At 67.9% G+C, this 27378-nt stretch overlaps 14 protein-coding genes across 14 annotated transcripts; 6 read left to right on the forward strand and 8 right to left on the reverse strand.

Annotated features, from left to right (window-relative positions):
* Positions 1-1224: 1224 nt before the first annotated feature.
* RHOBADRAFT_55584 (uncharacterized protein) lies at positions 1225-3100 on the forward strand. Its single transcript, XM_018417920.1, has 4 exons — positions 1225-1633; positions 1712-2314; positions 2385-2732; positions 2838-3100. The coding sequence occupies exons 1-4, from the start codon at positions 1241-1243 to the stop codon at positions 3027-3029; spliced, it is 1536 nt and encodes a 511-aa protein (XP_018268968.1). The 5' UTR covers positions 1225-1240; the 3' UTR covers positions 3030-3100.
* A 236-nt stretch (positions 3101-3336) lies between these two features.
* Positions 3337-4688, reverse strand: RHOBADRAFT_46510 (uncharacterized protein; the record flags this gene model as incomplete). Its single annotated transcript, XM_018414803.1, has 8 exons — positions 3337-3732; positions 3791-3870; positions 3929-3940; positions 4022-4043; positions 4104-4261; positions 4332-4424; positions 4490-4498; positions 4565-4688. 8 exons carry the CDS (start codon positions 4686-4688, stop codon positions 3337-3339), a joined length of 894 nt encoding a protein of 297 aa, XP_018268969.1.
* A 270-nt stretch (positions 4689-4958) lies between these two features.
* RHOBADRAFT_55585 (uncharacterized protein) lies at positions 4959-6993 on the reverse strand (the record flags this gene model as incomplete). Its single annotated transcript, XM_018417921.1, has 7 exons — positions 4959-5689; positions 5766-5941; positions 6015-6098; positions 6173-6335; positions 6426-6712; positions 6784-6848; positions 6926-6993. The coding sequence occupies 7 exons, from the start codon at positions 6991-6993 to the stop codon at positions 5018-5020; spliced, it is 1515 nt and encodes a 504-aa protein (XP_018268970.1). The 3' UTR covers positions 4959-5017.
* Positions 6994-7400: 407 nt separating this feature from the next.
* Positions 7401-8226, forward strand: RHOBADRAFT_55586 (uncharacterized protein). The gene is made up of 4 exons (XM_018417922.1): positions 7401-7480; positions 7642-7767; positions 7875-7952; positions 8033-8226. Exons 1-4 carry the CDS (start codon positions 7415-7417, stop codon positions 8096-8098), a joined length of 336 nt encoding a protein of 111 aa, XP_018268971.1. The 5' UTR covers positions 7401-7414; the 3' UTR covers positions 8099-8226.
* A 326-nt stretch (positions 8227-8552) lies between these two features.
* Positions 8553-9773, reverse strand: RHOBADRAFT_55587 (uncharacterized protein). Its single transcript, XM_018417923.1, has 8 exons — positions 9655-9773; positions 9582-9590; positions 9405-9491; positions 9206-9327; positions 9115-9136; positions 9036-9044; positions 8919-8965; positions 8553-8852 (listed from the first exon to the last, which is right to left on the reverse strand). The coding sequence occupies exons 1-8, from the start codon at positions 9740-9742 to the stop codon at positions 8640-8642; spliced, it is 597 nt and encodes a 198-aa protein (XP_018268972.1). The 5' UTR covers positions 9743-9773; the 3' UTR covers positions 8553-8639.
* A 729-nt stretch (positions 9774-10502) lies between these two features.
* On the reverse strand, positions 10503-11547 carry RHOBADRAFT_55588 (uncharacterized protein; the record flags this gene model as incomplete). The annotated part of the gene is made up of 3 exons (XM_018417924.1): positions 11249-11547; positions 10972-11152; positions 10503-10889 (listed from the first exon to the last, which is right to left on the reverse strand). The coding sequence occupies exons 1-3, from the start codon at positions 11473-11475 to the stop codon at positions 10503-10505; spliced, it is 795 nt and encodes a 264-aa protein (XP_018268973.1). The 5' UTR covers positions 11476-11547.
* Positions 11548-12328: 781 nt separating this feature from the next.
* RHOBADRAFT_39057 (uncharacterized protein) lies at positions 12329-13233 on the reverse strand (the record flags this gene model as incomplete). Its single annotated transcript, XM_018413588.1, has 3 exons — positions 12329-12726; positions 12816-12913; positions 12983-13233. 3 exons carry the CDS (start codon positions 13231-13233, stop codon positions 12329-12331), a joined length of 747 nt encoding a protein of 248 aa, XP_018268974.1.
* Positions 13234-13535: 302 nt separating this feature from the next.
* RHOBADRAFT_46516 (uncharacterized protein) lies at positions 13536-14839 on the forward strand (the record flags this gene model as incomplete). Its single annotated transcript, XM_018414804.1, has 7 exons — positions 13536-13589; positions 13684-13764; positions 13862-14015; positions 14082-14260; positions 14338-14569; positions 14653-14703; positions 14799-14839. The coding sequence occupies 7 exons, from the start codon at positions 13536-13538 to the stop codon at positions 14837-14839; spliced, it is 792 nt and encodes a 263-aa protein (XP_018268975.1).
* A 264-nt stretch (positions 14840-15103) lies between these two features.
* Positions 15104-16810, forward strand: RHOBADRAFT_65554 (uncharacterized protein). Its single transcript, XM_018418731.1, has 6 exons — positions 15104-15142; positions 15212-15352; positions 15441-15469; positions 15558-15792; positions 15883-16050; positions 16120-16810. Exons 2-6 carry the CDS (start codon positions 15310-15312, stop codon positions 16536-16538), a joined length of 894 nt encoding a protein of 297 aa, XP_018268976.1. The 5' UTR covers positions 15104-15142; positions 15212-15309; the 3' UTR covers positions 16539-16810.
* A 134-nt stretch (positions 16811-16944) lies between these two features.
* RHOBADRAFT_46518 (uncharacterized protein) lies at positions 16945-18106 on the forward strand (the record flags this gene model as incomplete). Its single annotated transcript, XM_018414805.1, has 6 exons — positions 16945-17335; positions 17419-17462; positions 17565-17704; positions 17777-17861; positions 17983-18023; positions 18085-18106. The coding sequence occupies 6 exons, from the start codon at positions 16945-16947 to the stop codon at positions 18104-18106; spliced, it is 723 nt and encodes a 240-aa protein (XP_018268977.1).
* A 567-nt stretch (positions 18107-18673) lies between these two features.
* On the reverse strand, positions 18674-19750 carry RHOBADRAFT_46519 (uncharacterized protein; the record flags this gene model as incomplete). The annotated part of the gene is made up of 8 exons (XM_018414806.1): positions 18674-18931; positions 19007-19092; positions 19149-19157; positions 19227-19248; positions 19309-19424; positions 19485-19565; positions 19635-19643; positions 19726-19750. 8 exons carry the CDS (start codon positions 19748-19750, stop codon positions 18674-18676), a joined length of 606 nt encoding a protein of 201 aa, XP_018268978.1.
* A 754-nt stretch (positions 19751-20504) lies between these two features.
* On the reverse strand, positions 20505-21262 carry RHOBADRAFT_46520 (uncharacterized protein; the record flags this gene model as incomplete). Its single annotated transcript, XM_018414807.1, has 2 exons — positions 20505-21184; positions 21250-21262. The coding sequence occupies 2 exons, from the start codon at positions 21260-21262 to the stop codon at positions 20505-20507; spliced, it is 693 nt and encodes a 230-aa protein (XP_018268979.1).
* Positions 21263-22204: 942 nt separating this feature from the next.
* RHOBADRAFT_46521 (uncharacterized protein) lies at positions 22205-23565 on the forward strand (the record flags this gene model as incomplete). Its single annotated transcript, XM_018414808.1, has 9 exons — positions 22205-22277; positions 22342-22350; positions 22417-22497; positions 22565-22585; positions 22655-22854; positions 22933-22954; positions 23016-23024; positions 23083-23171; positions 23275-23565. The coding sequence occupies 9 exons, from the start codon at positions 22205-22207 to the stop codon at positions 23563-23565; spliced, it is 795 nt and encodes a 264-aa protein (XP_018268980.1).
* Positions 23566-25988: 2423 nt separating this feature from the next.
* Positions 25989-26875, reverse strand: RHOBADRAFT_29626 (uncharacterized protein; the record flags this gene model as incomplete). The annotated part of the gene is made up of 3 exons (XM_018412878.1): positions 25989-26543; positions 26650-26749; positions 26804-26875. Coding segments are annotated over 3 exons (726 nt in total), but the record flags the coding sequence as incomplete, so codon positions are not given.
* Between the last annotated feature and the right edge of the window lie 503 nt (positions 26876-27378).

Here is a 27378-nt window from a genome sequence, read left to right on the forward strand (position 1 = left end):
CACACTGCTGCCCGCCAGCTTGCACTCTGGGCCCTCTCGCTCCCAGTGGCGCGCGCAAACCCGCGTCGCCGTCGAGTGCCGCCTCGCTGGTCTCCTCGACCTTGCTCGTCCTTTCGCTCCATGTGCCCGACTCGCTTCGACACCATGCACTCGCCGCTGCACGCCAATCCTGCACCAAGCTGTAACAGTACACCGTGGTCGTCCGTACAACAACAAATAAGCGCACAAAGCCTCGTCCTCCGCCCTGCCCTCGTCGACCTCGCTCTCCTCGCCCTCACCCTCGCCGCGCCTCGACCTTGCCGCCCAGCATCGCTCGCCCCGACACCTGCACGCGCGATGCAGAGCGCATGTCGACCAGTCGAGGTCGCCCGACGAGAGCTGCGCGACGAGTATGACCACGACGAGTCAGCCTCGCTCGTTCCGGCCGTCGACCGAGCGCGACGACGACGCACCTGCCGACGATGGCGCCTCTCCTCTCCGACACTGCGTGTGTCCGGCCCGCCCGGCCTCGTTGCGCTCGCCATCGCCTCGCCGCGACGCGCTCGGCGCCGCCTCGACCCGCGTCGTTCCCTCCCTTCCCCTCGACCCGTCCTCGTCACGCCCTCGCCCCGCCAGCGCAAAGTGCACCTCGACACCTTCGGCCATCTCGAACGATGGAGAGCTCGGGAGGAGCGGCGAGAGGGGCGGGCCGAGCGAGGGCAAGGCGGCGGGGCCGGGGAGGAGCAGCGTCGAGAGGAGGGTCGACCAGGGCGAGGACGCGAGGAGGGACGGCATGGTCGGTCGACGTGCGTCGGGTGGCGTGCGACGGGGTGGTGAAGGAGGGGAGGGAGCCGTAGAAGCGTTCCTCGACGGCGGCGGTCGAGGAACAAAGGAAGGCGCGTGAAAGGAGCGTTTCTTTATCGCCCTCGTCTCGGACCGGCTTAGCTGCGGGGCCAGCAGTGCTGTCGAGCTTCTGTCAAGAGCCTGGACGAGCGCTTTCACCGGTTGCTGGACGAGGTCGGCGTCTCGATGAGTTTCCACCGTCCTCGCCTCGAGCGGTCCTCGCACTCGGTAGGAAAATGCGGCAGTGCCCGGCCGAGGCTAACGAGAGTACGACAGAGTGCTACAGGTGGCCAGTGTACGGCTCTGAGCGTATCGACGTGGCGGTTCTGATCTCCCCACCTCGCGGCCGACTCGACTTCTCGCCTCGGTCCTCTCGCTCTTCCCCTCGCCCTCGCCAGAGCCCAGCTGCCCGCCCGCCATGCTCGGCATCATCCAGCGTGCGTCTGCCAACTTCAAGAACACGGCCACGCCCGCCGGCTGGTCCCCACAAGACGACGTTCCCTCCGGCTTCTCGGCGCACCAATCTCGCCTCGCCGTCCCGCTCAGCACCCTCGGCTCGTTCGCCTTCCGCTCCACCGGCAGCTACAGCCGCGGTACCCTCGTCTTTGAGCGCGCCGCCGATGGCCACTCGGCGGCCGGCGCCGGGTTCGGCGGCCCGCCCGGCTACGACGCCGCGCACGCCGACGACAAGCCGCGCAAGGAGGGCATGGTCGACGTCGCCGTCGAGGTGCGCACCAACAGCGACGGCCTGCGCGGCGATTGCCGGCTCGAGACGATCGAGGGCCACGAGCGTGCCGGCTTGTCGCTCACGGTGCGTCCCACCCTTCCTCTCTTTCTCTCTTTCCTCGCTCTCGCCGGTCTCTCGCTGACAGTCCTCGTCCTCGTACAGACCCCTTCATCGACGTCCGTCACCCGCATCGGCGCAAGCCTGTCGTACCACATCACCGTCACCCTCCCGTCCACGTTCACCTCGCTCGACACCCTCTCGGTCGAGACGACCGGGTTCCGCGTCATCCTCGCGCCCTCCCTCTCGTCGGTGGACATCACGTCGCTCGTCATCTCGACCACCGACGCGCCCATCATCCTGTCGTCCACCCGCTGCGGCACCGCCTCGCTCAAGAACCAGAACCTCCTCGACCCGAACAAGCACGCGCTCAAGAACTTTGACGACCTCGTCCAGGGCTCGCTGTCGGCCCAAGGCCGCATCGACATCCAGTGCGAGAACGGGCCCGTCAGCGGAGCGTACACGACGCCGGGCGCGCTCGTCGTCGCGACCACCAACTTTAGCGTCAAGGGCGAGTTCAAGGGCGCGACGGTGCGCATCTCGACCCAGAACGCCGAGGTGTCGGGCCGGTTCGACGCGCGGCGCGACATCGTCGTCGTGACGCAGCACGGCAAGGTCGAGGGCGTGTTCAGGGCGCCGGCCGGGTGCGAGGTCAAGGGCCAGTACGTCGGCGTCAAGGGCGAGTTTGACGTCGGGTCGCACCTGCGTGTACGCCCTCTTTTCCCCTCCCTCTCTCAAGACGCGAACGAGGACTGACTCGAGCTGCCTCATCCCGCAGCTCCTCACCTCGGTCTTCCGCATCGACGCGACGATCCGCCTCCTGTCGCCCGCCTCGTCGACCACCTCGCCCGCCGGCGCCGCACCCGTCACGCGCACGCTCTCGAACGCGACCTCGTCGACGGCCGCCGACCTCCCGCCGACGTTCGAGGACGCCCTCGCGTCGTCGAGCGCGTCGGGCGCCGCCCTCGGCGTCGTCACGGTCCAGGCCGAGACGACCGACGCCGGCGTCGAGCTCGTGTTCCCCGAGGCCGTGCCGAGCGACTGTGCGCTGCGGGCGACGGCGAGGAGCAGCGGCGGGAGCAGGGTCGCCGTCACGCACGCGAGGGGGTGGGAGGGCAGGTTCTCGGTGCGTCACGCGCCTCGTCTTTCGCTCCCTCTTCCGCCCTCGCGTCCCTTGAAGCAGCGAGGTGACGTCGAATGTCGAGTACTGACACTCTCCTTCATCACGCAGGCGTCGACCACGATCACCCACACGGCCTCGCTCTCGTCCCTCGCCAACGCCTCGTCGCCCATCCACTACGACACGCAGAAGCGGTCCGAGGTCGCCGGCTTTGTCGGCTCGGGCGCAGGTGCCGGGGCCGGCGACGGCAGGAACCGGACGCACGTCGAGAGCGACGGGCCCGTCGAGATCGTCTTGCTGTAGCGAGCGAGGGCCGGAAAAGGAGCGACGCCGCCGCGAGCGGCTTGTACTACTATGCAGCTCTCTTTCTCGTCTTTCATGCTCTCGGAGAGAAGGAGAGAGAGATACGATGAGCGAGTGATGCAGCTGAGCTGTCCAAAGTCCCGGTCGGCTCGAGGGCCCGACTTGAGAAGGTCGACGAGCTCGAGCCCAGACTCGCTCGCAAGCTCTCGTTACGCTTCTCTCATCTAGCTCTATCTTACTCTCGATATCTCGAGGTTCGACGGCAGAGAGACGCGCAAAGAATGACGTGCAGGGACCGCTCGACGGCTCAATAATCTCGTCCGAAGTACAGGAGCCCTCGGCGCAGCCCGCCCTGGCTCGATGAGCCCGCCTTGGCCATTGACGACTCGGTCGTGGATATGACGCGCTGTAGCGTTGACTGCCGCCGGCGCCTGTTGTACCGGGCGCGGCGTGGGCGCGCCGAGGACGACCCTGGCTGGTGCCGTCGCTCGAAGGCGCTGCGCAGCACGTTGCGTGCGTCCTCGTCGTTGTGGTGCTCGAGCGGGTAGGGTACGGGTAGAGCCTGGCGGTCGAGCGGGCGACGGAGGAGCGGATGCTGCTGGTTGAGGTGGTACAGCGCGGGCCGCAGGTTGCTGACCGCGTACGCTTCAAGGTAGCGCTCGCCCCTGGCGGTGACGACGTCGGCAGTTTGAGCGATGGCGTCCTGCAGGCGCAAATGAGTCAGGTTGAGAGCGCTCGAAGGAAGGGAGAAGAGGGCGCACGAGGAGGGCCCGAGCGCGCTGCACCTCCTTGTGCGCGGTCGAGTTGGGGCTGCTGCTGAGCTCGGCCTCCTCCTCCTCAGCTGTAGAGACCGTGTCAGAGACGATAGAGAAGGATCGAGAGAAGGCGACGGGACGGACCGGCGGCACTTGCTGCGCGCGAGAGAGAGAGAGCAAGAAAGGGTCAGGGCGAACGACACGGCGAGAGAGAGCTCGAGAGAACTAGCGGCGGACCTTGCTTTGCGAGGTCATGGCGCTGCGGGCGCAAAGACGAGTCAGATCAAGTTCAGGAGGAGAAAGGGAACGAGGGACGCACCAAGTCGACGATGAGCGCGAGTTGCCCGTCCGCCTCGAGAGCGTCGTCGCCGCCCTGGGCGATGTACACGCGCTGCTTGTCGGCCACAACGTTCTCGGCGTCGATGATTTCCTTCCGACGCGCCATGTCGGCTTCGCTCGGAGGCCCGTCATGTCGCACTGCGTCGCAAGGAGGGAGAGCGTGAGTCGGACTGAGAAGGTCGCTCGAGAGAGGGGCTCGTGGACGGACCGTGCACAGCGCACAGACGCCTAAACTCCATCGTGCATGCGTGAAGATAGGCGGCGTGCTTGAGCATCGGCAGTTTGTTGAGAGCGTGCCAGACTGAGAGGCGAGGTTGTCAGGAAAATGGGAAGGGTCGGCGAACAGGGTCGAGAGATCCAGCGCACAATCTTTTACTGCGTCGAGGTACAGGGTCAGACTAGGTACCGAGGCGAGGAATACAGAGAGAGGGAGAGACGCACTCATGAGCAAGCGCTTCTCGGCCGCCTTGACGTCGAGCGCGTCCACCTCGTCCTCGTCCTCGCTCCAGGGCTCGTCGTCCGACTCAGGCCATGCGTCGGCCTCGTCGTGGGCGTTCGAAGCCATGCTGAGGTACCCGAGGCGCAAGAGCAGGCAAGAGAAAGGAAACGCCGACTTGAGCGGGCGAGTGAGGGAAGCCAACGGCGCGAGTTCCGCGGCCGCACGGCGGACGCCGACGCGCGAGGGGCGTTGAGGCGTCGAGGAGAGCTGAGCGCGATCGATCAGAGCGTGCGGGGTCGGCGGAAAGCACGCCGGACCGCGTCGGCGTCGAGACGAGGCCTGAGCGCGACGAGGTCCTCTCGCGAGCGCAGCCGGCGAGAGCGAGAGGCGCGAGCAGAAGCGCAAGCCAGCCGCGATGGACGGCCTCGAACAGTATCCGTGATCCTGCCGCCGCTCTACGAGAACCACCCGCCGCCGACCCGCTTCGGGCGGAAGACCTCGGTCAAGCCCATCTCGCCCTCGACCTCCTCGGCCTCGTGCGCCGCCGTCCTCGCCGCCTCGATCCCCTCGCGCTTGACCTCGACGCGCGGCATGCGCTCGACCGAGCGCTCGTACGCCCACACGGTGCTCGGCGCCTTGGCGGGCGGGACCGGGCCCGCACGAGCGAGGCGGGCGTCGCGCTCGGCCCGCAGGAGAGCGTCGACGCGCTGCGCCCACGCAGGAGCAGGTGACGAGGCCGACGTCGAGGCCGACGACGGCGGGAACAGGCGCTCGACCCACGAGGTGACCTCGCGCATGGCGCTCGCGCCCGACAAGGTCGCCTGCAACGCGTGGAAGACGTGGATGCCGTCGGTCCACGCCTGGTGCGTCACGTCGGTGCCGGCCTTGCGTGCGCGGCGGACGAACACGGTGATCTCGTCGCGCAGGCACTCGAGCCCGCCGGACTGGACGAGGAGCGGCGGGAGGTTCGAGAGCGAGTCGAGGGGTCCGAGCGCGGGCGAGACGTAGGGGGCCGAGAGCTGGTCGACGTGGTGCGACTGCTCGAGCTCGGGGAGCGAGGACGACAGGTAAAGGCGCGGTGGGTGGAGCGGGTCGGCGTGGTTGTCGATGACGAGGTAGTCGTTGCCCTGCTCGACGAAGCGAGGTGTCAGTCCCTCGTCGTGCACACGGGGGTCGCTCATGGTTCAAGTGAACGGGACGCACCTTGTTCTCGTCCCAGCTCTTGAAGCTAGTCGAGAGGTCGACCCACGGGCTGAGGAGGATGGCGCCGCCGACCTGGGGCAGCTTGGTGTCGCGCAGGTACATCATGAGCGCGATGCACAGGTTGCCGCCGGCCGAGTCGCCCTCGACGAGGATGTTGCTGGCCGGGATCTCGAGCTCTGCGAGAGGGCGAGCGAGAGGGTCAGTTATGAGGGACCTCGGGGTGGGGGCGACGAGAAAGGGAGGACGCACCGTCGGTCAGGTACAGGTAGGCGTTGACGGCGTCAAGGAGCGACGCAGGGTACCGCACCTCGGGTGACAGGCGGTAGTCGAGCGCTGTGGCGGCGGCAAGTCGACGCCAGTCAGTCTCGGGGCTCGAGCGAGAAGAGGAGGGAACGAGCGGGACGCACAGAAGATGCGGCACCTCGTGGCGTCCGACAGGGCGACGTGCACGGCGCGGTGCGTGCTCGGGCTCATGCGAACGTGCGCGCCGCCGTGCAGCGAGAGAATGACCTTGTCGGTGCGGGCGAGTTGAGGTGCGCGAACGAGGCTCACGTGTGACAGCCACTCGGCCTGCGCGTCGCGAATAAGCCGAGTCAGTACGAGAACGACGACGTGCTGCCGCCGGCGAAGGACCGAAAGAGAGGGGCGAGCGAGACGTACCGTGAGGGTGCGCTGCCCAGTCTCCTCGGCGTCAAGCTCGGCGAGGACGCCCTCGAGGCCGCGCTTCTTGACGGCGAACTGGACCTCCTTGACGATGCCGTCCTGGACCTTGTCGGCCGGGGTCGCGATGAGCTTTTCGGTCGCGTCGCGCTGCTCCTTGGCGATGTGGACGACCTCGTCGTGGCTCTTGGGCGGGTTGATTTGACGGGCGCGGACGAGCGAAACGCTGCGCCAGCGCATGACGGCCATGATGACCGACAGGAAGACGGGCCAAGTCGGCGCCGGGGCTGTGTCGCAGGCAGGGACACGGTTAGCTCGGGCATCGGCGGGCGGTGAGAGGGGAGGAGGCGGGACGCACGGCCGGCCGTCAAGTGGCGGAAGGTGGCCTGGAGGGCGGTCGAGAGCATGCCCATGGTGGTCGCGCTGTGGGTCGTCGTCTTGGGTGAGCTGTCGAGTCGCGCGAGTGGAGGAAGGTGGGGAAGAGAGGGGGGTCGACGCACATCTTGGACGGGGCCGTGGGCGCGCCCTGGGCCGGTAGAGCGGGCCCTGAAGCAGCAGCAGAGCTCATCTTGGCAGCAAGTAGTGACGGGCGACGAGAAGGAGAGGAGCGAGAGGCGGCTCCCCCTTCGTCGTCGTCGTCCGTCGTCCGGCTCGAGCCGGCGCCGAGGTCGCTCGTCGGCGACCGTCCGTGCAGCCCGATCGGACGGACAGGAGCAAGCTGTGCATCGAGCGAGCCGCTGTGGGAGGCTTGAGCGAGCGAGAGGTGGCCCGCCGCCAGCCAGCACTCAGCAGCGGCGCTCTGTGGCCGAGCGCTCAGGGAGGCGCTACTGCAGGGGAGGATCTACAGACGAAGCGAGTGGAGCGTTTTCAGCGGGGGAGCTGTGCGTCATCTTCGAGCGACGCTCCCCCGCACGCGAGCGAGCCTTTCCTCCTCCTCCCACTCTCTTCCCACCACAGCTCCAGACAAAGCTACTGCGACTCAGACCAGCATGCTCGCTCGCGCTACCCTCCGTACCGCCACCACGGCCCGCGCCTCGGCCGCACCCCGCCTCACCGTGAGCTCCCCTCCGTGTGCTCCTCCCCATCTCCCGACCTTCCTCGCCCGCACCCGGCCATCACACGCCGCTCAACCCGCCCCGACTACCTGGCACCTCCCGCGTATGCCCTTCACAGCGCGGCTCTCAGCACCGATCCTGACCCGCCCTCTCGCTCGCAGCGCAACGTCCAGCAGGGCGCCGCCGGCCGCGAGCCCATCAACCAGGAGCGCGGCAACTCCAAGACGCCCTTCTACATCGCCGGCGCCCTCGTCGTCCTCGTCGGCGGCTACTTCACCGGTTTCTTCGTGCGTCCCCCCTTCCCTCTCTCGGCCGATCTCGCGTTCGTGACTGACCCTCCCTCCCTCTCTCTCCCGCGCGCATCGTCGTCCCCCTCGCCTCTTCCCGCCCGCAGAAGACGCCGCCTACGCCCGCCGTCAAGAACATGCAGGAGGCAATGCACCCCAAGACGCCCGAGGCAAAGGCCGCTGCCGTGCGTCCTCCGTTCCTCCTCCTTACCCGTCCCTCCCTCGATGCTCCTCGTCCTGACCTGCGCTCCCTCTCGTCCTACAGGGCATCCGCGAGGACCCGCATGACGAGCCGGTCAAGGTCGGCGGCGACCTCAAGGGCCGCAAGTAGAGCGCTCCCCTCCCGGATCCCCCCTCTCCTGTTTTGTACATGATTCCCCCTCCCTCGTCGTCACAGCCCTGCCGCAGCATGGTGTCCATCGGCGCAGTACCGCAATCACAGCTTCGTTCGCAGTGCTACCGCAACTGGCAGAGAGTCGGGCGCGCAGGGAGGGCCGGACGGGGTGCGAGCGCGTCGTCGAGGACGAGGAGGAGGATCGAGAGGCTCGCTGTGCTTCTAGCTTCCGGCTCTCCTTGCGCACGCTGTCGATGACGCTTTCTCGACAGCGTCAGCCACGTCGCTCGGACCCGGGCCCTCGAGTTTGGCACCGCTGCGTCGCTCCCTCTCGCGCCTCACTTTGCGCTCCCTCTTCTGCAACCAGGTCTCCGACGCTCAGTCGCGCGCACATCGCTGTCGTCGGTCGGCGGACAGCGTCGCAGCCTCTCATGGAGCAGACGCAGCGCGAGGAAAGAAAACGCTCGTCTGACGTTGCCGAACCCGCGGCGACGTCCAGCTCGACAAAGAAGACCCGCCCCTCGACCCTGACCCGCCGTCAAGGCTCCTCGGCAATCGTCCCACCAGCCTCTCCCACCTCGACCGCCTCGGACAATCCGGGAAGCGCGTTCGCCCTCGGCTGCCACCGGCTCGAGCGGCTCTTGCGGCGCACGACGGTCGCTCCCCCTGCGGCCGACGGCTGCGGCGAGCCGCCGTCGAGCTCGTCGCGGGTCGTGTGGTACAGGTCGATGAGCGAGTCGGTGACGGCGGCCTGCGCGCGAGGAGCAACGGCGTCAGGCATGCGGCGCAAGAGGAAGAGGATTGGGGCGCAACTCACGCAGGCTTGCTCCTCGATCTCGTGGTTGGCCGACGCTCGAAGGCGGACTGCGCGACGAGAGAGTCAGTGACACGCTCGCAGTCGAGAGAAAGGGTACGGCGTGGCAGGAGGACGCACTCGAGTTCTCTGCGCGGCCGAGGAGCTCTCGGTCAGTTCGTGCTGCGGGCCTGGGGCCAAAAGGGAGAGAAGGACGCACCGAGTCGCCGGATACAGTCCATCTGCGTCGAGGAGGAACCTCAGCTTCCGGGAAAGGCGGGACCGAGGCGAGAGAGGGAAAGAGGACGCACGACGTTGAGGAGCGTCTGCATCGAGTTGGCGATCGTCTCCTCGGCTGCCGAGCCTTCTGGTTCGTCGAGGTACGCCTTGAACTTGTCCTGGTACTCATAGTTGAGCCGTCGCGCCTCGGACGCTGTTGACCCAGAGGGCGGTCAGGGTGTTTCGCCGATGCGAGTCGAGTTGAGAGAGAGAGAGAGGGCGAGAGCTCACGGTCCTTGAGCGACGCGGCGACCTCGTACTCGATGATGGCCTCGGCGAGACCTGGCGGCTCCTTGTGGTGGGCGAGGGTTGCGCATGCTGTTGGACGACAGGCGCCCGAAACGAAAGAGGGTCAGCTCGGTCGCGCCAGGCTCGTTGCGAGGGGAGGCGGTGGTGGCTCGGGCGCACCTTTCCGTGCTGCAGGCGGTGAGGGGTCAGCTCGTCCGGCACGCTCGACACCGAGAGAGGAGGAGGGACGCACCACTGGCCATCTTGCTCTCGAGGACGCCGCGCAGGTTGTCCGACAGATCGCCGACTTGCTCGAGCGGTGTGGAGGGACTGGTTGACATGGCGCAGGGTCGCAGCGAGGGCGAGCGCGGCAGCAGGGGCGAGAGGGCGAGAGGCAGGAGCAAGCGTCGCGAACCTCTGGCGCGAGCGAGTGACGCGGCCCCGGCTCGCGAGCTACGGTTGAGGGACCCCGCAGCTCAGTCCGAGCGGAGGCGTCCGGACCGAGGATAGCGCTCAAGCGGACAGGAGAGTCGACACGCTGGTCCGTGCGAGCGGCGCAGCAGCTCTGTCGGCGGGGCGATAGCTGGGACGGACGGAGGAGGAGGAGCGAGAGAGTCAGAGGAGGAGGAGGAGGAAGGTGGGGCGACTCGACGAAGCGAGTCGACTCGCCCTGTTCGAGCGCTCGCACGAGTCGATAGTCGGACAGGCGCGTTAAGCAGAGGCTCGCTGTCGAGACGCAGTCGCACGCCGAGAGCAAAAGGTTCGAGCGCCGACCGCTTCTTCCACCGTGGCCTCGAGCGCCTTTCCGCGCCACGCTGTCTCGTTCTCGCCGAGCTGCGCTTTACTCTCAGCGTCCGAGTCGACAGCGCTTCTGTCGAGAGAGGACGACGTTGCTCGCGCGCTCCTGCTAGGCGACTCGGGAACGAGTACGAGCGGGCGAAAGTGCGACGATCATTGCGTAGGGGTACAACAGGCACAGCTTCTCCTATCCTGTCGACGCACGGAGTCAGTTTCACGTCCCGAGAGGGGGGCAGACGTAGGAGAAGAAGCGAGAGAGCGGGACGCACGATCCTCCTCGGCTCGGACCAAGGACCCTCCTCCTCACGCTCCCTGCGCTCCCTGCCCGTCCTGCATCGCCTCCATCGTCGTCCTTGCCGCCGTCGCCTGCAGCGCCCGAAACAAGAGCGGGTTGAACGCGTCGCCGGGCCGCTCGACGTCGGCCGTGGCCGCCTTGGGCGCGACGACGCCGTTGACCTTGTCCTCGGCGGCGGCATCGAGCTCGCCCTCGACGAGCGATTGCGCCTCGGCGCCTTCAACAGGTGGCACGGGCTCGTCGGTGGTGGTGGCGGCGGCGGACGCGTCGGCGAGCGAGGCGACGGCGGCGGGAGGGGGCTTGATCTCCCACGCGCCGCCGCGCTGTGGCGTCCAGGCGGGCTTGAGGGCCGTGAGGGCCGAGAAAGAGGTCGACAGGGCGTGAATCGACGTGAGCTGCGCATTTTCGACGCCCAAGGCAGGTTCAGCAGCACGCTCGAGCGCGCGAGAGCGGACCAGAGGACGAGGCGGGACGCACCACGCGCTCGTTGACGACCTCGAACAAGCTCGGGGCCTGGTACACGTTGCCGTTGAGGATGTAGAAGGCGCCGAGGACGGTCGCGTCGTCCGGTGACGAGCGCTGGCGCTTGACGATGATGAAGAGGTCGTCTTGCGGGCGCGAGAGGGGCGAGACCGCGAACTCGAGGCCAGTGAGGCGCCTGCGTCGGGGGGTCGGAAGGGCTCGAGGTTCAGTTCGTGCGCGTCTAGTGTGCGCAGCCGGACCCAGGAAAGAGAGAGCCGCCAGCTGGACGCACCTGAGCTCCCGCTCCTCGTCGACGCCGTGCATGCCGCCGTTGGCAAACATCATCTGCATGCGCAGGGTCGCGTTGTTGCTGCGCTTGTCGAAGAAGGGGCTGTAGCTGAAGTAGTCGAGCGCCTGCTCGGCCGTCTGGAGGGCGCCGCCGGTCGTAAGGAGGTATTCGGGCGAGCGCCATTGCAGGTGGCCGAGGTTGACGGGCGGCGGGGCGGCGGAGGCGGCCATGGCGTGATGGATAGAGGTGCTGAGGGAGCTCTGGCGGGTGCGGCGAGCAGCTCGGGGCGAGTATCGATGAACGAGAGGCGGTGGGAGATGAGGCGAGCTGAGGGTCGGGTGCTCGGGGCAGGGCACGGTCGAGGCGCTCAGTCGCCGGGTGGTGCTCTTGCGGAGGCTGCGAGCGGGCGCGCAGAGCCGCACGAGCTGCGAGTCGTGCTGAGAGACGTGGGACGAGGTGCATCTTCGTCTCGCGGCGGAGTTGGCGTGCGGTTCCCTAGCTCGCCTCGCTGGCGCGAATTATTCCACGAGAGCCCTTTCGATACTCTCGTACGTCGGTATAGAGGAAGATGGAGCCACAGAACGACGTTGCACCCGGCCGACTCGACGACGACGTCGCCGCCGCCAGCTCGCCTGCAACCGACTCTCGCCCCGCCCCGCTCACTCGTACTCGTCGCGCACCTTGAACGCCGGCGCGCGCTTGGCGCCGCGCTCGAGCCACCCTCTGGCGCGCGCCTCGGACGAGTGCTTGCCCTGCGACAGGGCGCGGCACGCGGCGAGCCACGCGCCGTGCGAGATGCCGTGCCCGAGGTCGGTGAGGTAGGTCCTCGCGACGCCGAGCCGGCGCGCGGTCGCGACGGCCTGCGGGAGGCCAAAGTGCGACGGCGAGAGGCGCAGGGCGCCGCCGGCGTCGATGACGAGGGCTTGCAGACGAGGGAGGGGCGATGGGCGTACGCGAGACGTCGAGGATGTCGAGGCGGACGAGGAAGAGGGGAACGTGCCCGAGGCTGACGGCAGGGCGAGGCACTCGGCGAGGCGGGCCCACTGCGCCTCGGGAATGAAACTGTGTGCACCGGCGTTCGACTCAGTCGCCTGTCGTGGGAGAGCTCGCAGGGAAAGAGAGAGAGAGATGGCGGACGCACCTCGCGTCCGAGATGTAGAGCACGCTCGAGTCGACGAGGAACCCGAGGCACAACAGCGGGCTCGGCGGCGTCGTGAACCAGATGCCGTGATGCATCGGGAACGGCGTGATGGTGACGCCAAACAGGGTCCACGGCGCGTCGTCGGGCATGAGGTGCCACTCGAACGAGGGGACGGCGCCGCCGCCAGACCCGGCCGACTTGGACACCATGTAGGGGAAGGTCGACGCGATCTGGAGGTAGGTGACCTTGGTGCAGAAGATTTTAATCGTCTTCTCGATGGCGCTCTTGTACGTCCCCGCGCGCAGGTCGTCGAGGCCGTCGACGGCGTCGGCGTGATGGTCTGCGGGCAGGGCGTCGTCGTCAGTGAGTGGGTCTGAGAGGGCGGGTAGTGCTACAGAGAGTGTGTCGCGCAGAGAGAGGAGAGCTCACGAGTGAGGATGCACGCGTCGATCTTGCGCAGGCCGTGCGCCGGGAAGAACTTGAGGGCCATCTCGCGGAACGTCTTGCCCGCGTCGATGAGGATGGTCCTGCGGGGCAGAGCGGTGACGGTAAGGTTCGTGCGCTCGATTCAAAGAGGGAGAGGACAGCCGACGCACTTCTCGTCGCCGCCCTCGAACGGAACGCGAATGATGGCACCAGTGTTGCCGCGCCCGTTGCGGCTCGTGTCCGGGTGCGCGACCGTGTCGAGGCAGCACTTGCAGCCGTGGGCCGGGTCAGTGGTGCAGGCGATGTCGGGGACGGCGGCGGACCCGCCCGTGCCAAAGAGCATGAGCGACAGGCGCTTGTTCGGGTCACGGCGGACCGCGGCTGGCTGAGGGGGAGCTGGTGCGGGAGCGGGGCGCGGCATGGTGGAGCGCGCGAGGGAGAGAGCGACGGAGAGGAAGCGAGAAGCTGAGCAGGACCAGCCGTCGGGCCGAGCGAGCGAGCGGAGAGTCCGCGGAGAGGCGCACGCCGAGGCTGAAGCAAGAGGCGGGAGGCGAGTCGCGCAGAGAGTGGTGGCGCAGCTGTGCAGGCGTGACAAGCAGCAGTGCACATCGCCAGAAGGGACGAGAGCGCAGCAGAGCAGAGACCGTCGCGTCGGGCGATGGCTGCGCGGGGCTCGCCTCGGTTCTCCTCGTCCTCACCTCGGAACCAGCTACAGCCGCCACCATGAGCACCCAGACCACCGTCAACGCCCCTGCGCCCCCGAGCAACGAGCTCGTCGTGCGTCCCGGCCCCTTCCTTCCTCCCCCCATTCTCATCGCTCGACCCGGACGTCACTGACCTCTCGCTCTCCCGCTCTCGCTCGCCGTTCCAGATCCGCAAGCTCGACAGCAACACGACCATCTTCTCGCTCCCCTTTGCCCGTGGCGGCGTCGTCCCCTTTGGTGGTCGCAGCGTGCGTCCCTCCTCCAACCTCTTGCACCGCCTCCCCACTCTCTCGGCCCTCGCGTCCACATGTTGCTGACCCCCCCTTGCCTTGCGCACCCTCGCAGACGGCCATCAAGCTCCAGGACGGCTCGGTCTGGCTCGGCGCATCGCACCCGCTCGACCCGGCCACCCTCGACGCCATCAACGACCTCGGCCCGGTCAAGCACATTGTCCAGTTCGACGCCGAGCACGGCATGTACACCAAGCAGTACCACGACGGTGCGCCCCTCGCCCTTTCTGCCTGAGCAGCCAGCAGGACCTGACCCAGTCGCCGCACCCGCACAGCGTTCCCCTCGGCCAAGCTCTACCTGCCCGTCGGCGGCGTCGACAAGTGGAAGAAGAAGCAGCCCCTGCCCGAGGGCACCATCACGTTCGAGCACGGCGCGCACGAGACCGACCCGTTCGAGGCGACGACCGGCGGCGAGATCAAGAGCTCGAGCTTCGTCAAGGCCCACATCAACCAGGTCCGCCCTTGCCCATCTCTCCTCCCCCTTGCGCTCGGCCCGAGGGCCCTCGACCCTGACTCGCGACTCGCCTGCAGGACATCGCTTTCCTCCACGTCCCGACCAAGACGCTCATCGAGGCCGACCTCCTCATGAACCTCCCGCCGACCGAGCAGTACTCGCGCTCGTCGGCGCGCTCGACGATCCCGTTCCTCAGCGGCATGATGAAGCCCGGCTCGACCGCCCAGAAGCGCTTTGTGCACTACCTCGCCGCCAAGGACAAGAAGGAGATGGCCGACGCGGCGAAGAAGGTCGCGACTTGGGACTTTGGTGCGTCCCTGCCCTCGCCTTTCTCGCCCGGCCGCTGGCCCCGCCGCACGTGTACGGCCGACTGACTCGCCTTCGACTCGCAGACCGCATCATTCCGTGCCACGGCGACGTCATCGAGACCGGCGGCCACAAGGGTGCGTCCTCCCTCGCTCCCCCTTCCCTCCTTCCGCCCTTCCGCGCGCCGGCCGCCGTCGAAAAACCTCGACTGACCTTGTCGTTCGGCCTGCAGCATGGACCGACACCTACGCCTGGTTCCTCGAGAACAACTGAGCAGGTCGTCGTCGTCGTCGTCGTCAAGGAGGAGACGCAGGGTCCGACCGCTTGAGGAGCGCTTGAGGAGGAGGGAGCCGACGAGCTCTCGCTGTACATACGTAGCCCATCGAGCAACCTGTCAGTACATGCCGATTCATTTTCCGCTCGCGGCGACGACGAGCCGGATTCAGCAGGTGGGGCGACGAGTCTGGGCGGAGGCGGGACGGTGCAGCTCGCTCGTGGTCTCTTTTGCTGCTTCTCTCTGTTCCCTCTCTCTCGTATCCTCTCTCTCGGCAACCCTGACGGAGCAGCAGCCTGGTGGTACGTCCCCTTTCTCCATCCCTGCGTCGCCGTCGTCCTCGACTGACCTTCCTCTCCCCGACCTCGCAGCTCTCGCTCGACCTCTCTCTCTCTATCTCTCGCATCCGGTCTTCCTCGGCACACTTTCGACACTCGTTCCACTCGCGCGCACCTGTTCGTCCGCAAACATGCCCGGATTCTGCGCCAGCCTCGGCCTCACCTTCAGCTTCGGTGCGTCCTCGCGTTCACTTTCACCGCCAGCATGTCGAGCCTCCTTTCCAGCGATACATACTGACACTGCCTTACGACACGACGACAGCTGCCGTCGTCCTCCTCGTCTTTGGCCAGGTGCGCCGCCTCTTCTCCTCCTCGTCGTCGAGCGGCGCTCGCTGCGGGCACGTGGAACTGATGCCGTTCCTCCCCCCTCGTCCTGCAGGTCTCGCAAATCAACTCGGACCTCATCCCTCGTCACCTGCGCATCGTCAGCATCGACACGTCGGGCCTCGGCGTCGCCGTCGCGTCGGCGGCCCGTGCGGCGACCGGTGGGATCCAGATCGCCAACGTGTCCGACATCTACGCGACGACCGGCGTCGGCGAGGACTACTTTGTCAAGGCGACGGGCGCGAGCCCGCACACGGGCCTGTACAAGGGCTACGAGTGGGGCCTCTGGAGTGCGTCCCGCCCTCCCTCTCTTCCTCGTTCGCCCTCGTTCCGAGCGGCCTCGTCGAGCTCGCGAGCTGACACCGCTCCGTCTCGCGCAGGCTACTGCACGACCCAGGGCGACCTCGGCGACAAGCGGTCGTACTGCTACACGCGCTCGATCCACCCGACCTTCCAGCCGGCGCAGGTCCTCCTTCAGGACGTCGACACTCAGTACGCCGACCTCCTGCGCCAGGTCCTCCCGAACAACGTCTTTACCGCCGACGCCTGTACGTCGTCTGCTCTCTTACTGTCTCGCCAGGTGGCGCCACGACCTGACTGGTACTTGCTCGTCGCAGACCTCGGCGAGTGGACCAAGGCGGCGTCGTACCTCATCATGGCCGGCTCGCTGTGCGCCGCGCTGACGGCCATCGTCGGCTTCTTTGCCCGCCGCGGCGCGTTCGTCCTGGCGACGCTCCTCAACCTCGCCGCCTTCGTCGGCCTGTTTGCCGGGTCCATCATCTGGACCGTCATCGTCGCACGCGCGCGGTCGGCCATCAACGACGCGACGGCCGAGGGAACCGACGTCGGCATCACGCTCGAGTACGGCAACGCGCTGTGGATCATGTGGGCCGCGACGGTCCTGTCGCTCGCGAGCGTCGTCCCGCTCGCGTTCGCGTGCTGCACCGGCCGCAGCGGCACCGAGCGCACCGAGCGCATCAAGGCGTACGCCCCGCCGAGCGAGGTGCTCGTCGTTGCGCCCAAGCAGCTCCAGTGAGCGGCGCTCGCGGGCCGTCGTCGTCGTCGTCGGCGCCGCTCGACCCTCGTCCGGCTCGGCGCGGTCCGACCGCCTCTTTCCCTCTACGAGTCCTCGTCCCTCCTATCCTCTCGCGCTCGCGCACACCACAATCCTTACACGTCGTCTCTCTATTCCTGGTGAGCCGAGCTCGCGCCTGTAGCTCTCTCTCTCGCCTCGTCTTTCGAGATCTTGTAGCTCTCCCCTTTCCTGCGTCCGAGCAGCCTGTCCTGCAAAGTTAGCCTTTCGTACACCGTAACAGAGCGTCTGCAGTACCGAGAGCTCGAGGCTGAGAGGCCGCCTCTCGGTCGCGCCGACCTCATCACCGCCCGACTCTCCCAGCTCGCTCTCGTTCCACCCACGCTCGCCTCTCGCGCCCAGAAGCAGCATGTCGAGCGACGCAGAGCACCCCAATGCACCCGGCCTCATCGCCCCCTCGACCGGCCACTCGCCCTTTGTCCGCGTCGCGCTCCCCACCAACTTCCCCACGACCTCGCTCTTCGCCCAGAGCACCTCGGCGTCGCCGTACGTCACGGACCAGCCCCGCTCCGCCCTCAACTCGAGCTTTGGCGGCGCAGACTACCTCCCGCCGAGCGCGAGGCCCAGAGGCGGCGACGCGCCGGCACCATCGGCGGCGGCGGCGGGTGGAGCGGGCAATGCAGGGCAGAAGGCGGCCGGTGGACCGGCGCAGGGTGAGCCGCGGGGCCAGACGCTCGAGGAGATGTACTCGGCGCCGGAGAACACGCTCGAGATCGAGGTGCGCGACCCGAGGACTCAAGGTGCGCTCCTCCCCCTCCCCCTCTCTGTCTCTCCCTGCGCTCAGAGGAGCAATCGCTCACCCTTGTCCGTACTGCGCCCGCAGAGTTTGGCCGCAAGATGTACACAGACTACGAGATCGTCTGCCGGGTGCGTCCTCGTCCTCTTGCGCCTCGCGCTCCTCGTCAGCGTGCTGACTCTGTCCTCCTCCCCCTTGGCCCCTTCCCCTCTGCCCTCTCGTTCCCGCCGCAGACCAACATACCCGCCTTCCGCGTCCGCTACTCGTCCGTCCGCCGGCGGTACTCGGACTTTGAGGCGTTCCGCGACATCCTCGAGCGCGAGTCGCAACGTGTCAACATCCCGCCATTGCCCGGCAAGGTCTTCAGCGGCAGGTGCGCCCGCTCGTTCCTCTCCTGCAGCGCCTCATAGGCGAACTCTGACGCTTCAGGACTCGCACGACCCAGTCGGTTCTCGGACGAGGTCATCGAGCAACGGCGCGAGGGTCTCGAGCGGTTCCTCCAGATTGTCGCCGGCCACCCTCTCCTCCAGGTACGCTCCTCTCTCTCTCTCTTTCCTCTGTGCGTCTCGGCAGTCGCAGGCTGTCCTGCTGCAGCTGTTGTGACTCGCCGCAGACAAACAGACAGCACTGACCTCCCAGCGCTCCTCGCAGACGGGCAGCAAGGTTTTGTGCGCCTTCCTCCAGGACCCGAGGTGCGTCCCGCTCTCCCTCACCTTCGTCGACGCGGCAGACCTGACCTGGACCTTTGTGCAGCTGGAGCGCTGCAAACTACTGAGCGCTCTGCGACGCCCGCCCTTCCTCGCCACTTTCGCCGATTCGTCGTCCTTCCTCCTGTCACTCATCGTCTCGTTGCCATACTATTCCTCTCCTTCCCCCCCTCTCTCTCTCTTCCTCTCGCCTTTGGGCACCTGCGTCTGCCGCGAGCTTGAGTATCTCGCGCCTGTCCCTCGGCGAGCGCGAGTCGCTGCGACGGTCCGAGAGAGCGCTCGAGAGTGTCTGTGAGCGGCACGCTCGTCGGCGTCGACGTCGAGCCCGCCGCTTAGAGGCTCTGCGACGCCGCCTCTCCCGCATCTGCTGCAGCGCCGCTCTGTCTCGAGGCGAAAGCGAACTCGGTGGCCGATGAGCGATCGTCGAGCAGGCATCGAGCAGGTCCGCTTACGTCGAAAGATCAACGTCCGCATTCGCCTCGACCAGCGACAGTCACTCTAGCTCCCTCTGTGCGCTCGCGCCGCAGGACGCCTCGGCGCTGCGACTTGAGAAGGCCGCGAGCGGGTCCGAGCGGGCTTTCGTCTCGCAGTGCCGCATCGCTGCGCACAGGAACGGCTCGATCTATACAGCTCAATCATGTCTCGGCACGCAACGGATGCCTCGCGCCAAAGTACAGCGCCCGCTGCCTCAAGCTCAACGCGCTCCAGTGCTGCCTCGTCGCCCTCGCGAGCGACGTGTCCTCGTGCTCGTCCACGCTCGAGCGCCTGCTCGAACGATGGTGACGGTACGCCCGTGCATGCGCGAGCGAATGGGCAGGACGCGCGGCCAGGTGGCGCTGCAGGGCGAGCTCGCCGACGTCGACGACTGCGTCGGCAGCCTCGCATGCGTCTGCCTGTCGCTCTCGAGCCGTGAGCATCAGTGAGAGGGCGCAGTAAGACGCGAGGAGGACAGGTGAACGGTGACGCACGAGCGCTTCGGCCTTGCGGAAAGCCTGGTCGCGCTCGGCGACTTGAGCGGCCGTGCTCTTGGGCAGGCTCAGCTTGTGCTTGTTGGCTGCGGGTTCGAGCGAGTCAGGGTCGCGCTCGTATTCAGGCAAGAAGAGAGCGCACCTTCGGCACCTGCGGAGGAGGAAGATGCCAAAGTGTCAGTCGTGCGTCGAGGTCTGTTCGAGTGCGAAGAGCACGTACGCTCGCGGTCCAAAGCTGTCACCTACTCGGGAATAGGTCAGCTGTGAAGGTCTATGCGAGCTCAGAGAGAGGCTGGACGCACGATCCGCTCCGACTCGGCGAGGAGCTCGACGACCTCTGCGCTGTGCGACTGCCCGACGAGGGCCGTGCGCTCGCGCTCTGCCTCGTCCACCTCGACCTGGGGCGAGCCCTGGTACTCTGCGCTCGTGCCTAGTGTCAGTCACGTCTCGAGGGCTGAGGAAAGGAGAGCTGACGCACCGAGGCGGCGAATGTGGGCGTCAGAGTGCGCAATCTGGCTTGCGACGTCGACGAGCGGCTCGTGCGCGAGTGCGTGCCACACTGCGGAACAAGCGCAAGAGACGGTCAGGGTGAGGCTCGAGGACGGCAGGGAAGACACGGGCGACGCACCGATGCGCACTGTGGCAGGAACAAGGGCGAGGTCAGCCGGCACGACGACGAGGAGACGAGGGACGACGACGAGAGAGGGATCGGTACTCACGTCGGCCTAAGGGGGAGGGAGCCATCGTCGAGAGAGGTACACGAACGAACGAACGAGAGAAGCAGGGGGCGGGAAAGAAGCGCAAGCGAGCTCGAGCGGCCAAAGGAGCGAGGGACAGGAGAGGAGGTCCGACCGTTCGCACGACGGCAGGTTCGGCTCTCGGCTCCGCTCGTTGCTCGTACGAGCCTTGCGAGCTCCTGTCGGTCCTTTCCAGAACGACGAGCGCAGGTCTCGTTCGGTCTGCAGGAGGGAGGCGCAGAGGCGCGGCCGCCGGTCCGAGAACGTCGGCGACGAAGAGGCGAGCGCCTCTCCTGCTCTGACGAGAAAAGAGAGAAAAGAGTGCAACTCGTGCAGTGCAGGACTAAGAGGGAAACGTAGAGGTACCGACGAAGGAGGCGTAGGTGCAAGAGGGGTTGAAGAAGGAGGGAGAGAAAGACGAAAGGTGAACGACGACGAGGCGAGGGGTGCGTTACGAGGGGCGTGCAAGAGAGGGAACGAAGAGGAGGAAAGGGGCAAGAAGTGTATAGACAACAAGGGCGAGAAAAGAGGAGGAAAGGGGCAAGAAGTGTATAGACAACAAGGGCGAGAAAAGAGGGAGAGAGAGTACAAGAGGGGAGGGAGATCCGACGACGACGAGCTAAGGGACGGTTGCGAAGGCGGGCGACGTGCGCCCGACATGCGGGAAACAGGACGAGGGGGGAAGGACGAGCGCGCGAGGAGGACCGGCCTCGACAAGAGCGCGCTCGACGACGACGATAGCGACGAGACGAGGGCCGAGGCTACTCGCGCTTGAGGTCGTCGTTGCTGAGGCCGAGCTCGACCTCGAACGCGCCCTGGTTGGCGTACTTGGCCCACTTGAGGCTGTTGGCGCGCTTGCGCGCGAGCTTGACGCCGAGGCCCTCGCGCTTGGCGCCCGGGTTGGGCACGAGGCCGAGGGCGCGCTCGCGGTCGCGGTCGGCCTTGGTCTTGGGACGAGGGACGCGCATGGGGAGGATCGGGAGCTCGCCGCCGTCCTCGCACTCGTCGTCGTCGTCGTCGTCGTGGGGGACGGCGTTGACGGCGGACGATGGCGTGGAGGCGAGGGACGAGGTCGCCGAGGACGACGAGGGGTGGTGCGGGTAGGGCGAGCGCGCCGACGACGAGGGCCCGAGGCTCGGGAGGCCCGGTGCGCGCTGGGGCGAGTTGGGCGCGGCCGAGTGGGGAGTGAGGGAGCTGAAGTCGGGCGAGGTGCGGAGCTTGCGGGTCGAGGCCGAGTCGTCGTCCGAGGACGAGGACGAGGCGCGGCGGTCGTGGTAGTGGTTCTGGCGGCGGTCGTCGTCGTCGTCGTCGCCTTGGTCGAGGACGGTGGGCGAGGGCGACAGGGCGCGCGGGGTCGGGGAACGGAGCGGCGAGTCGAGGCCGGCGTTGCTCAGGAAAGGCGAGGGCGAGCCGCCGAACAAGGAGGGGAGGACGCCGAGGCCTGCGAGTTTCGGTGGGAGGTCAGTTCCAGTGGTGTAAAGGAGGACGGAGCGGGTCGGAGCTTACCGTAGGTGCCCATGGTGGCGTGAAGGGCGGGTTGGGGTTGCGGGATGAGGCGGTGGGGAGGGAGGGCGGTGGAGCGGAGGGGCGGCGGGTGCGGCGGTGGTCGTTGGTGGAGGGCGCTCGAGAGAGGTAGCTGTAGCTGTGCTTGGTCGCGGCTTGGCTCTAGGTCGAGGGAGCGAGGCGGGGTGGAGAGAGCAAGAGAGAGGCGAGCCGACCCTCGTCCAACTTGGGTTCGGCCTCGCGTCCCTCGCTCCCTCGACCCGCTGTGCACCTGCTGCCAGCTTCCACGCTCTCTCGGCAAGCCTCACTGCCGGCCTGCGCTGCCCGCTTCCCGCGGCGAGCTGTGCGGCGTCCCTCGTCCTCGTCGACCCCGCACTTCGGGGCTTCATCTCCTCGCGCCTCTCTCTCGCTCCACGCACCTCCCGGCGGCCCACTCGCCAGCTCGACCAGCTTTGCGAGTCTGTCGTCACGAACTGGGGCCGCGCAGCACACGCCCGCGAGCTCTGTGCGCCCGCTGCACCCCCTTCCCCTCCTGGCCGCCCGCCTCCGCCTCGTCACCTGCCCAAGCCCGCAGCGCTGCGCCCCCTTGGCCTCGACAAAGGTCGCCGTCAGAGCACCTCGTCGACGAGCCGTCTCATCCGACTCGCTCGTAGAGCAGCGCCTCCATCAAGATGCTCGCTGCGCCCGCAACTCGCACCCTCGTTGCCTCTGCGCTCTCTCGGTTTCAGGCTGTAGCCGCATGGCTGCCACCACCTCTCTCCTGCTCGACCACCTGCTTCTCACCGGCTGCGACTCTGCTTCTGTCTCGTTCGCTCGCGCTCAAGCCGGCGACAACGGCCGTCGGACTCTCCGCGGAACGACAGAGGGCTCGGTCCGCGGCCAGCTTTTCGTCGCATCGACCGGCGCCCTCCCTCTGCTTCCGGCCTTGCGCTTCTGCTCTCTCGACGGCACTGTCGCCATGCTCGTCAGACCGGACCTCACGGGCCTCGCCAACGACGAGATCGACGGCTTCGAGCATGACATGGACGCCGGTGCGCCTCCCTCGTTTCGCACCCCTCCTACTGTAGGAGCACTGACATACGCCGAGTCATGCAGCCGAGAAGAGTGCGCACGCTCCTCCTTTGCGACGCTCGACCGCCGCGCACCCGCTCACACGACTCGCACCCGCAGCCTGGGACGAGGTCCGGCTCATCGAGCCCGCAAGCTTCGCCCTGGCGCTCGTCGCAGCCGACAGAGCCACCGTGGCGCACAGTGCGTCTCTCGTTCCCCTCTCGTCGACTTTCCGAGCGTGCGACGGTTACGCTCCCCTCCCGAGCAGATGCCGCAGAAGCGAGACTCGGTGCGCTCTCGCCGCCGCCTGCCTCCTTCTCTACCGACCCAGAGTTCACTGACTCGTATCTCTCGACAGTCGCCGCACGGTGTGACCCCGCCACCCCGCGTCGTCGCCTCGCCGGTCTCGAGCAAGCCAGCGACGAGGCCGAAGCGGTCAGGGTTAGCGCCGAGCGGGTCCTGATGCACCAGTACAGCGACCACCTCCTCGCGGTTGGGGACAAGAAGCGCAAGAAGCTGGAGCAGATCAGCAGGGCAATCCAGAAGTGGCTCAAGGAGGTGCGTCCCGAGCTTTCCCCTCTCTTCCGCCGGCAGTCGACGGACGAGCCTGACTTTCTCTCCTCTCTGGCGCCGCAGCCGGACAATGTCACGGATTGGGGTGCGCACACGTTACCTGGCATCATGCACAGTGTCAGCCACTGACTCTTGAGCCGTCGCAGCACGCCAAGGTGCGCCCAATCTCGATCTCCCTCGTCACCTCGAGTTGCTCACTTTCGACGCTTGCAGCGCGCGACCGGGCCCTCAAGATCCGCCCAAACACCTCTCGCGACGGTGCCGCAGCGTACCTCAACGAGCTCGAGTGCGCCCGCATCGGCGTGCGTCCTCTCTCTCTCCCTGCGCACGAGCCCCGACTGACCCTTCCCATCTCTCTCTTCCCCTCTCTCGCCTTCTCCCTTTCGACATCCCGCACTCCTGCAGTACGCCCTCGCGCGCTACTTCGATGCGCTCGCCGACGAAGCCGTCGACGACCTCCATCTGCGCGCGCGCGCGAGCGCAACCGAGCCGGGGATGAGGACGGTCGAGCGCGGGTCGGCGCTCGGTGCCATCGCCGAGCGGCCGGACGAGGACCGGGTCGAGGAGGACGAGGCGAACAGGGCAGAGCGGCGGCGCGTCGAGCGGGAGGCGAGGGACCGCGCGAGGGCCGGGAGGCCGGCGACCGGGAGGAGGCGTCGCGCCGAGGCCAAGAACGAGAGCTGCAGGGTGCAATGACGATGAGTTGGTCGTCGACAGTGATTGCGCCGTCGAGAGCACACGCAAGCTGCGAGAGACGCACAAGGCCACTCTGAGCCCGCAGCTCGAGAGGGCTCGAGCGCTCTCTCACGAACGCTCTCTGGGTCTTTTTCTCTCTCTCCGAGCTCACGAGCACGGCCGCACGAGTTCGAGGGAAGCAGATACACGCGTTACACATTCGGCTTCGAGGTCGAGAGATCCGTGCGAGAGGGGCAGAAGAATGCGATGGACGGGAGGAGAGACGAGGGGGGTTCGGGAAGCTGAGAGACAGACTTGGGGGAGGTGGACGACCTTCCTTCGACGGACTGACAAGGGCAAGAGAAAGAGAGTGTGTGTGGGAAGGAGAGGGAGCGGGAGAGAGAGAGAGGGACAGGGCTAGGGCGCGCCGTCGGTGCCGGCTGCGGGCTGCGTCCGGTTGAACACCGAGATCGAGTTGAGCATCTTGGCGAGCTTGTTCGTCTTGCCGCCGCCCGTCGTCGTCGACGTCGCGCCCGGCGTCGACGCAGGCGAGATCCCCGGGGCCGAAGCCGGCGAGAGGACGGGCGTGACGGGCGCCGAGGCGGGTTGGACTGGAGCGACGACCGCGCGAGGCGGGTCCTTGCGGCCACGAGACGATGCAGGAGGAGGCGCGACGACTTGAGGAAGGGGGATGACCGCCGGCGCGGGAGACGGGCGCGACGAGGTCGGCGAGGCAGGTGACGACGCGCCGAGGTCGCTCGTGTCGGTCGCCGCGTCGCGCAGCTTGGGCCTCGGCGCCGCCGACGCATGCGGCGGCCCGACGGGCGTAGCCGAGGGCGACGACGACGTTGACGAGGTCGCGACGAGGCCGATGGGCGGCGCGAGGCCTGGCGGCGGGCGTGAGTGCGAGTACGGCCGCTTGCCCGGCGGGCTCGGGCTGCGGCGCCAGTCGCGCACGGTCGACACCGACGTCGTCCCGCTCGCGAGCGCGCCGTGCGGGCCCGACTCGGACGGCGGCGAGCCGACGCTCGAGAAGCTCGACAGCGGCGTGTGGGTGCGGCTCGTCGAGTCGAACCCAGACACGGTCGACGGCCCGCCGCCACGGGTCAAGCTCGAGCTCGTCGGCGAAAAGTCGCTCGCGGTGGTGCCGCTGGTGCCGTTGGCCGGGAGCGGGCCGCCTTTGACGCGACGGTCGGCGAGGCGGTCCCTGCGCGTCGACGCCGACGACCAGTGGTCGTGCTGCGCCGACGAGCGGCCGCGGTCGCTCTCGACGCTCGCCGTCGTACCGACCGAGCCACGCGACGAGAAGGGCGAGTCGAACTTGCCGCGAGGAGCTTTGGCGCCCTGCTGCATCTTGGCCGGCGCCGAGTACGTGTCGGCCTTTGCGCCGATCGACGCGTTGCGCTCGTCGACGCGGCGCTTGAACGCCTCGAGTTCCGAGTTGCCCTCGTTGACGAGCGTCTTGAGGCGCCCGAACACGCCGCCCGACTTCTTGACCGGCGGGATGTCCTGCGGCAGCGTCGTCGGGATGGCCGACGTCGACTGGGTGCCGTGCGAGCGCGACGACGGGACCGGCCTCGGGCGCGCAGAGCGGTGGCTCGACGACGAGCGGACCTGGCTCAGCTCGCGCGCGAGCTCCTGCGACGCAGCAGCGAGGTCCTCGAGGACGGCGTCGCGGCCCTCGCTCACGGTCGCGAGCTTGCCCGACCGAGGCGAGGCGGGCGAGGTCGGCGACGTCGCGCCGTGAGTGTCGGTCGCGCGCTCGGCCTGGCGGGCGGCGCGCTTCTCCTTGCGAGCGCCGCGCTTGCGCCGCTTGGCCTTGTGCGCCTTGTCCGCCGCCGCCTTGGCCGCCTCGTCCTCGGGGCTCTCGGTCCCGCCGCCGTTCTCCTGCTCCTCGTCCACCTGCGGCGCCTGGCCGCCGGCGCCGCGTGACGGCGAGTCGTCGCCGTTGTCGTCGCTCGGCGGCTCGCTCGCGGACGGCTCGCTCGTGACGGGCGCGGCAAGTTCCGGTGCGACGACGCGCTCGGCCTCGTTGCCGCCGCCCTTCTCGGGCTCGGGGACGACGGTGACGACGCTCTCGCTCTGCGCGTCGACGAGACTCGGACGCCTGCCGGCGGCGTGGGGCGCGAGGAGCGTGAGCCCGCTCGGCGTCGGCGGGACCGAGGGGGCGAGCGCAGAGGTCGGCGACGTGATGGGCGGGGTCGCAGGGCTCGTCGCACGAGGGCTCAGGTCAGGCGAGGCCCAGGGGAGAGGGCGTGCGATCTGGCTCGGCGAGGCGATGGTCGCGTTGGGGAGGGCGGGCGACGGAAAGGTCGGCGAGGGGAGCGAGTCGCCGTCCTCGCTGAGCGCCGTCGGCGAGGTGATGTAGGGCGGTCGACCCTGCGTCGCCGTCGAGGCGGTAAAGGTCGAGGGCGCAAAGGACGACGCCGTCGAGTCGGGCACCTCGGGCACGGTCGGCAGGTCGTGGCGCAGGTCGGACGGGAGGTCGTCGAAGATGCTCGACTGCTTGACGGTCGAGGGCGCGAACTGCGACAGGAGCGATGCCGTCTGCGGGACAGGCGACGTGTTGCCGCCGATCGAGAGGGGCATCGTCGCGACGGGCGAGAACTCGAACGCCGAGTAGGCCGAGTCGGCCTGGTGGGCGAGCGGCGGACGGTGCTGCGCGCCGAGCTGGCCCTCGCCCATCATCATGACGAGGCGACTGGCCCACCTTCCAAACTCGCCCGCCGAGACGCGACGCTTGGGCTGCCCGTCGACGACCTCGAGGACGTCGCAGAAGACGCGGTCGGCGAGGAAGTGCGCCACCTCGTCGCTCATGCCCTCGAACCGGTTCTGGAGGAACCCGACCGGGTCCTCGACGTACTCGGCAAAGTCCGGGTCGTCGAGCGACGGGTCGGCCCACGGGTTGCGGTGGTACAGGAGGTTGAGAAACACGAGCCCGAGCGACCACACGTCGGCTTGGCGAGGGTCGTACGTCGGCTTGAGGTTGTTGCGGCACTCTGCGCGGGTGTGAGAGCGTCGGTCAGTGAGGGCTCGAGAGAAGGAAGGGCGAGGAAAAGGGCCGAGGGGAAGGCCGAGCGCGAAAAAGAGGAACCGAGAGCGCACCGTAGGCCATGTAGGGCTTGCTCCCGCAGTCAAAGTCCTCGCACTCGGCGTCCATGGTGCCGAGGCCCCAGTCGGTGATCTTGACGACGACGCCCTTGCGCTTGTCGAAGTGGCCCTGCGGCGCGCTCGCGCGGTCGCCCTTGCCGTCGATGACGATAAAGTTCTCGGGCTTGATGTCGCGGTGCGAGATGCCGCGCTCGTGGCACGCCTGGACGGCGGCGCACATCTGGCCGAACATGCGCGAGATGAGGCGCAGGCGCTTGCGCGACAGGAGCTGGTCGCCCATGGCGGCGCTCAGGAGCGACGGCGACGGCGGCGTCTCGTCAACGAGGAGGTGAGCGGGCGTGTCGGCCGTGATGGTGCGCGACAGGGCCGACTCGTCGGCGTCGTCATCGTCGTCGTCGTCGTCGAGGTCGAAGCTCGTGCGGCGGCTGACGTTGTCGGCGGGCGACGCGGCGCGCGAGTACAGGTCGGCCGTGCCGTGTTCTTGCGCCTCGAGGAGCCAGTAGAAGGCGTCGCGCCCACCGGCGTACTCGAGGACGAGGAAGAGCCAGTCGTCCGTCTCGTAGGCCTGCGCGAGTCTCAGAGGGTCGAGTCAGTTCTCGAGCTCGTTGCGAGGGCGACGACGGCGACGAGGACGAGGGGAAGGGAGAGAGAGAGAGAGAGGAAGAGAAAGGAGGACGCACGCCGTACATCTGCACGATGTTCTCGTGCTTGGGGAGGGCGCGG

Source organism: Rhodotorula graminis (assembly GCF_001329695.1).
Source record: "Rhodotorula graminis WP1 unplaced genomic scaffold RHOBAscaffold_13, whole genome shotgun sequence".
Lineage (NCBI taxonomy): Eukaryota > Fungi > Basidiomycota > Microbotryomycetes > Sporidiobolales > Sporidiobolaceae > Rhodotorula > Rhodotorula graminis.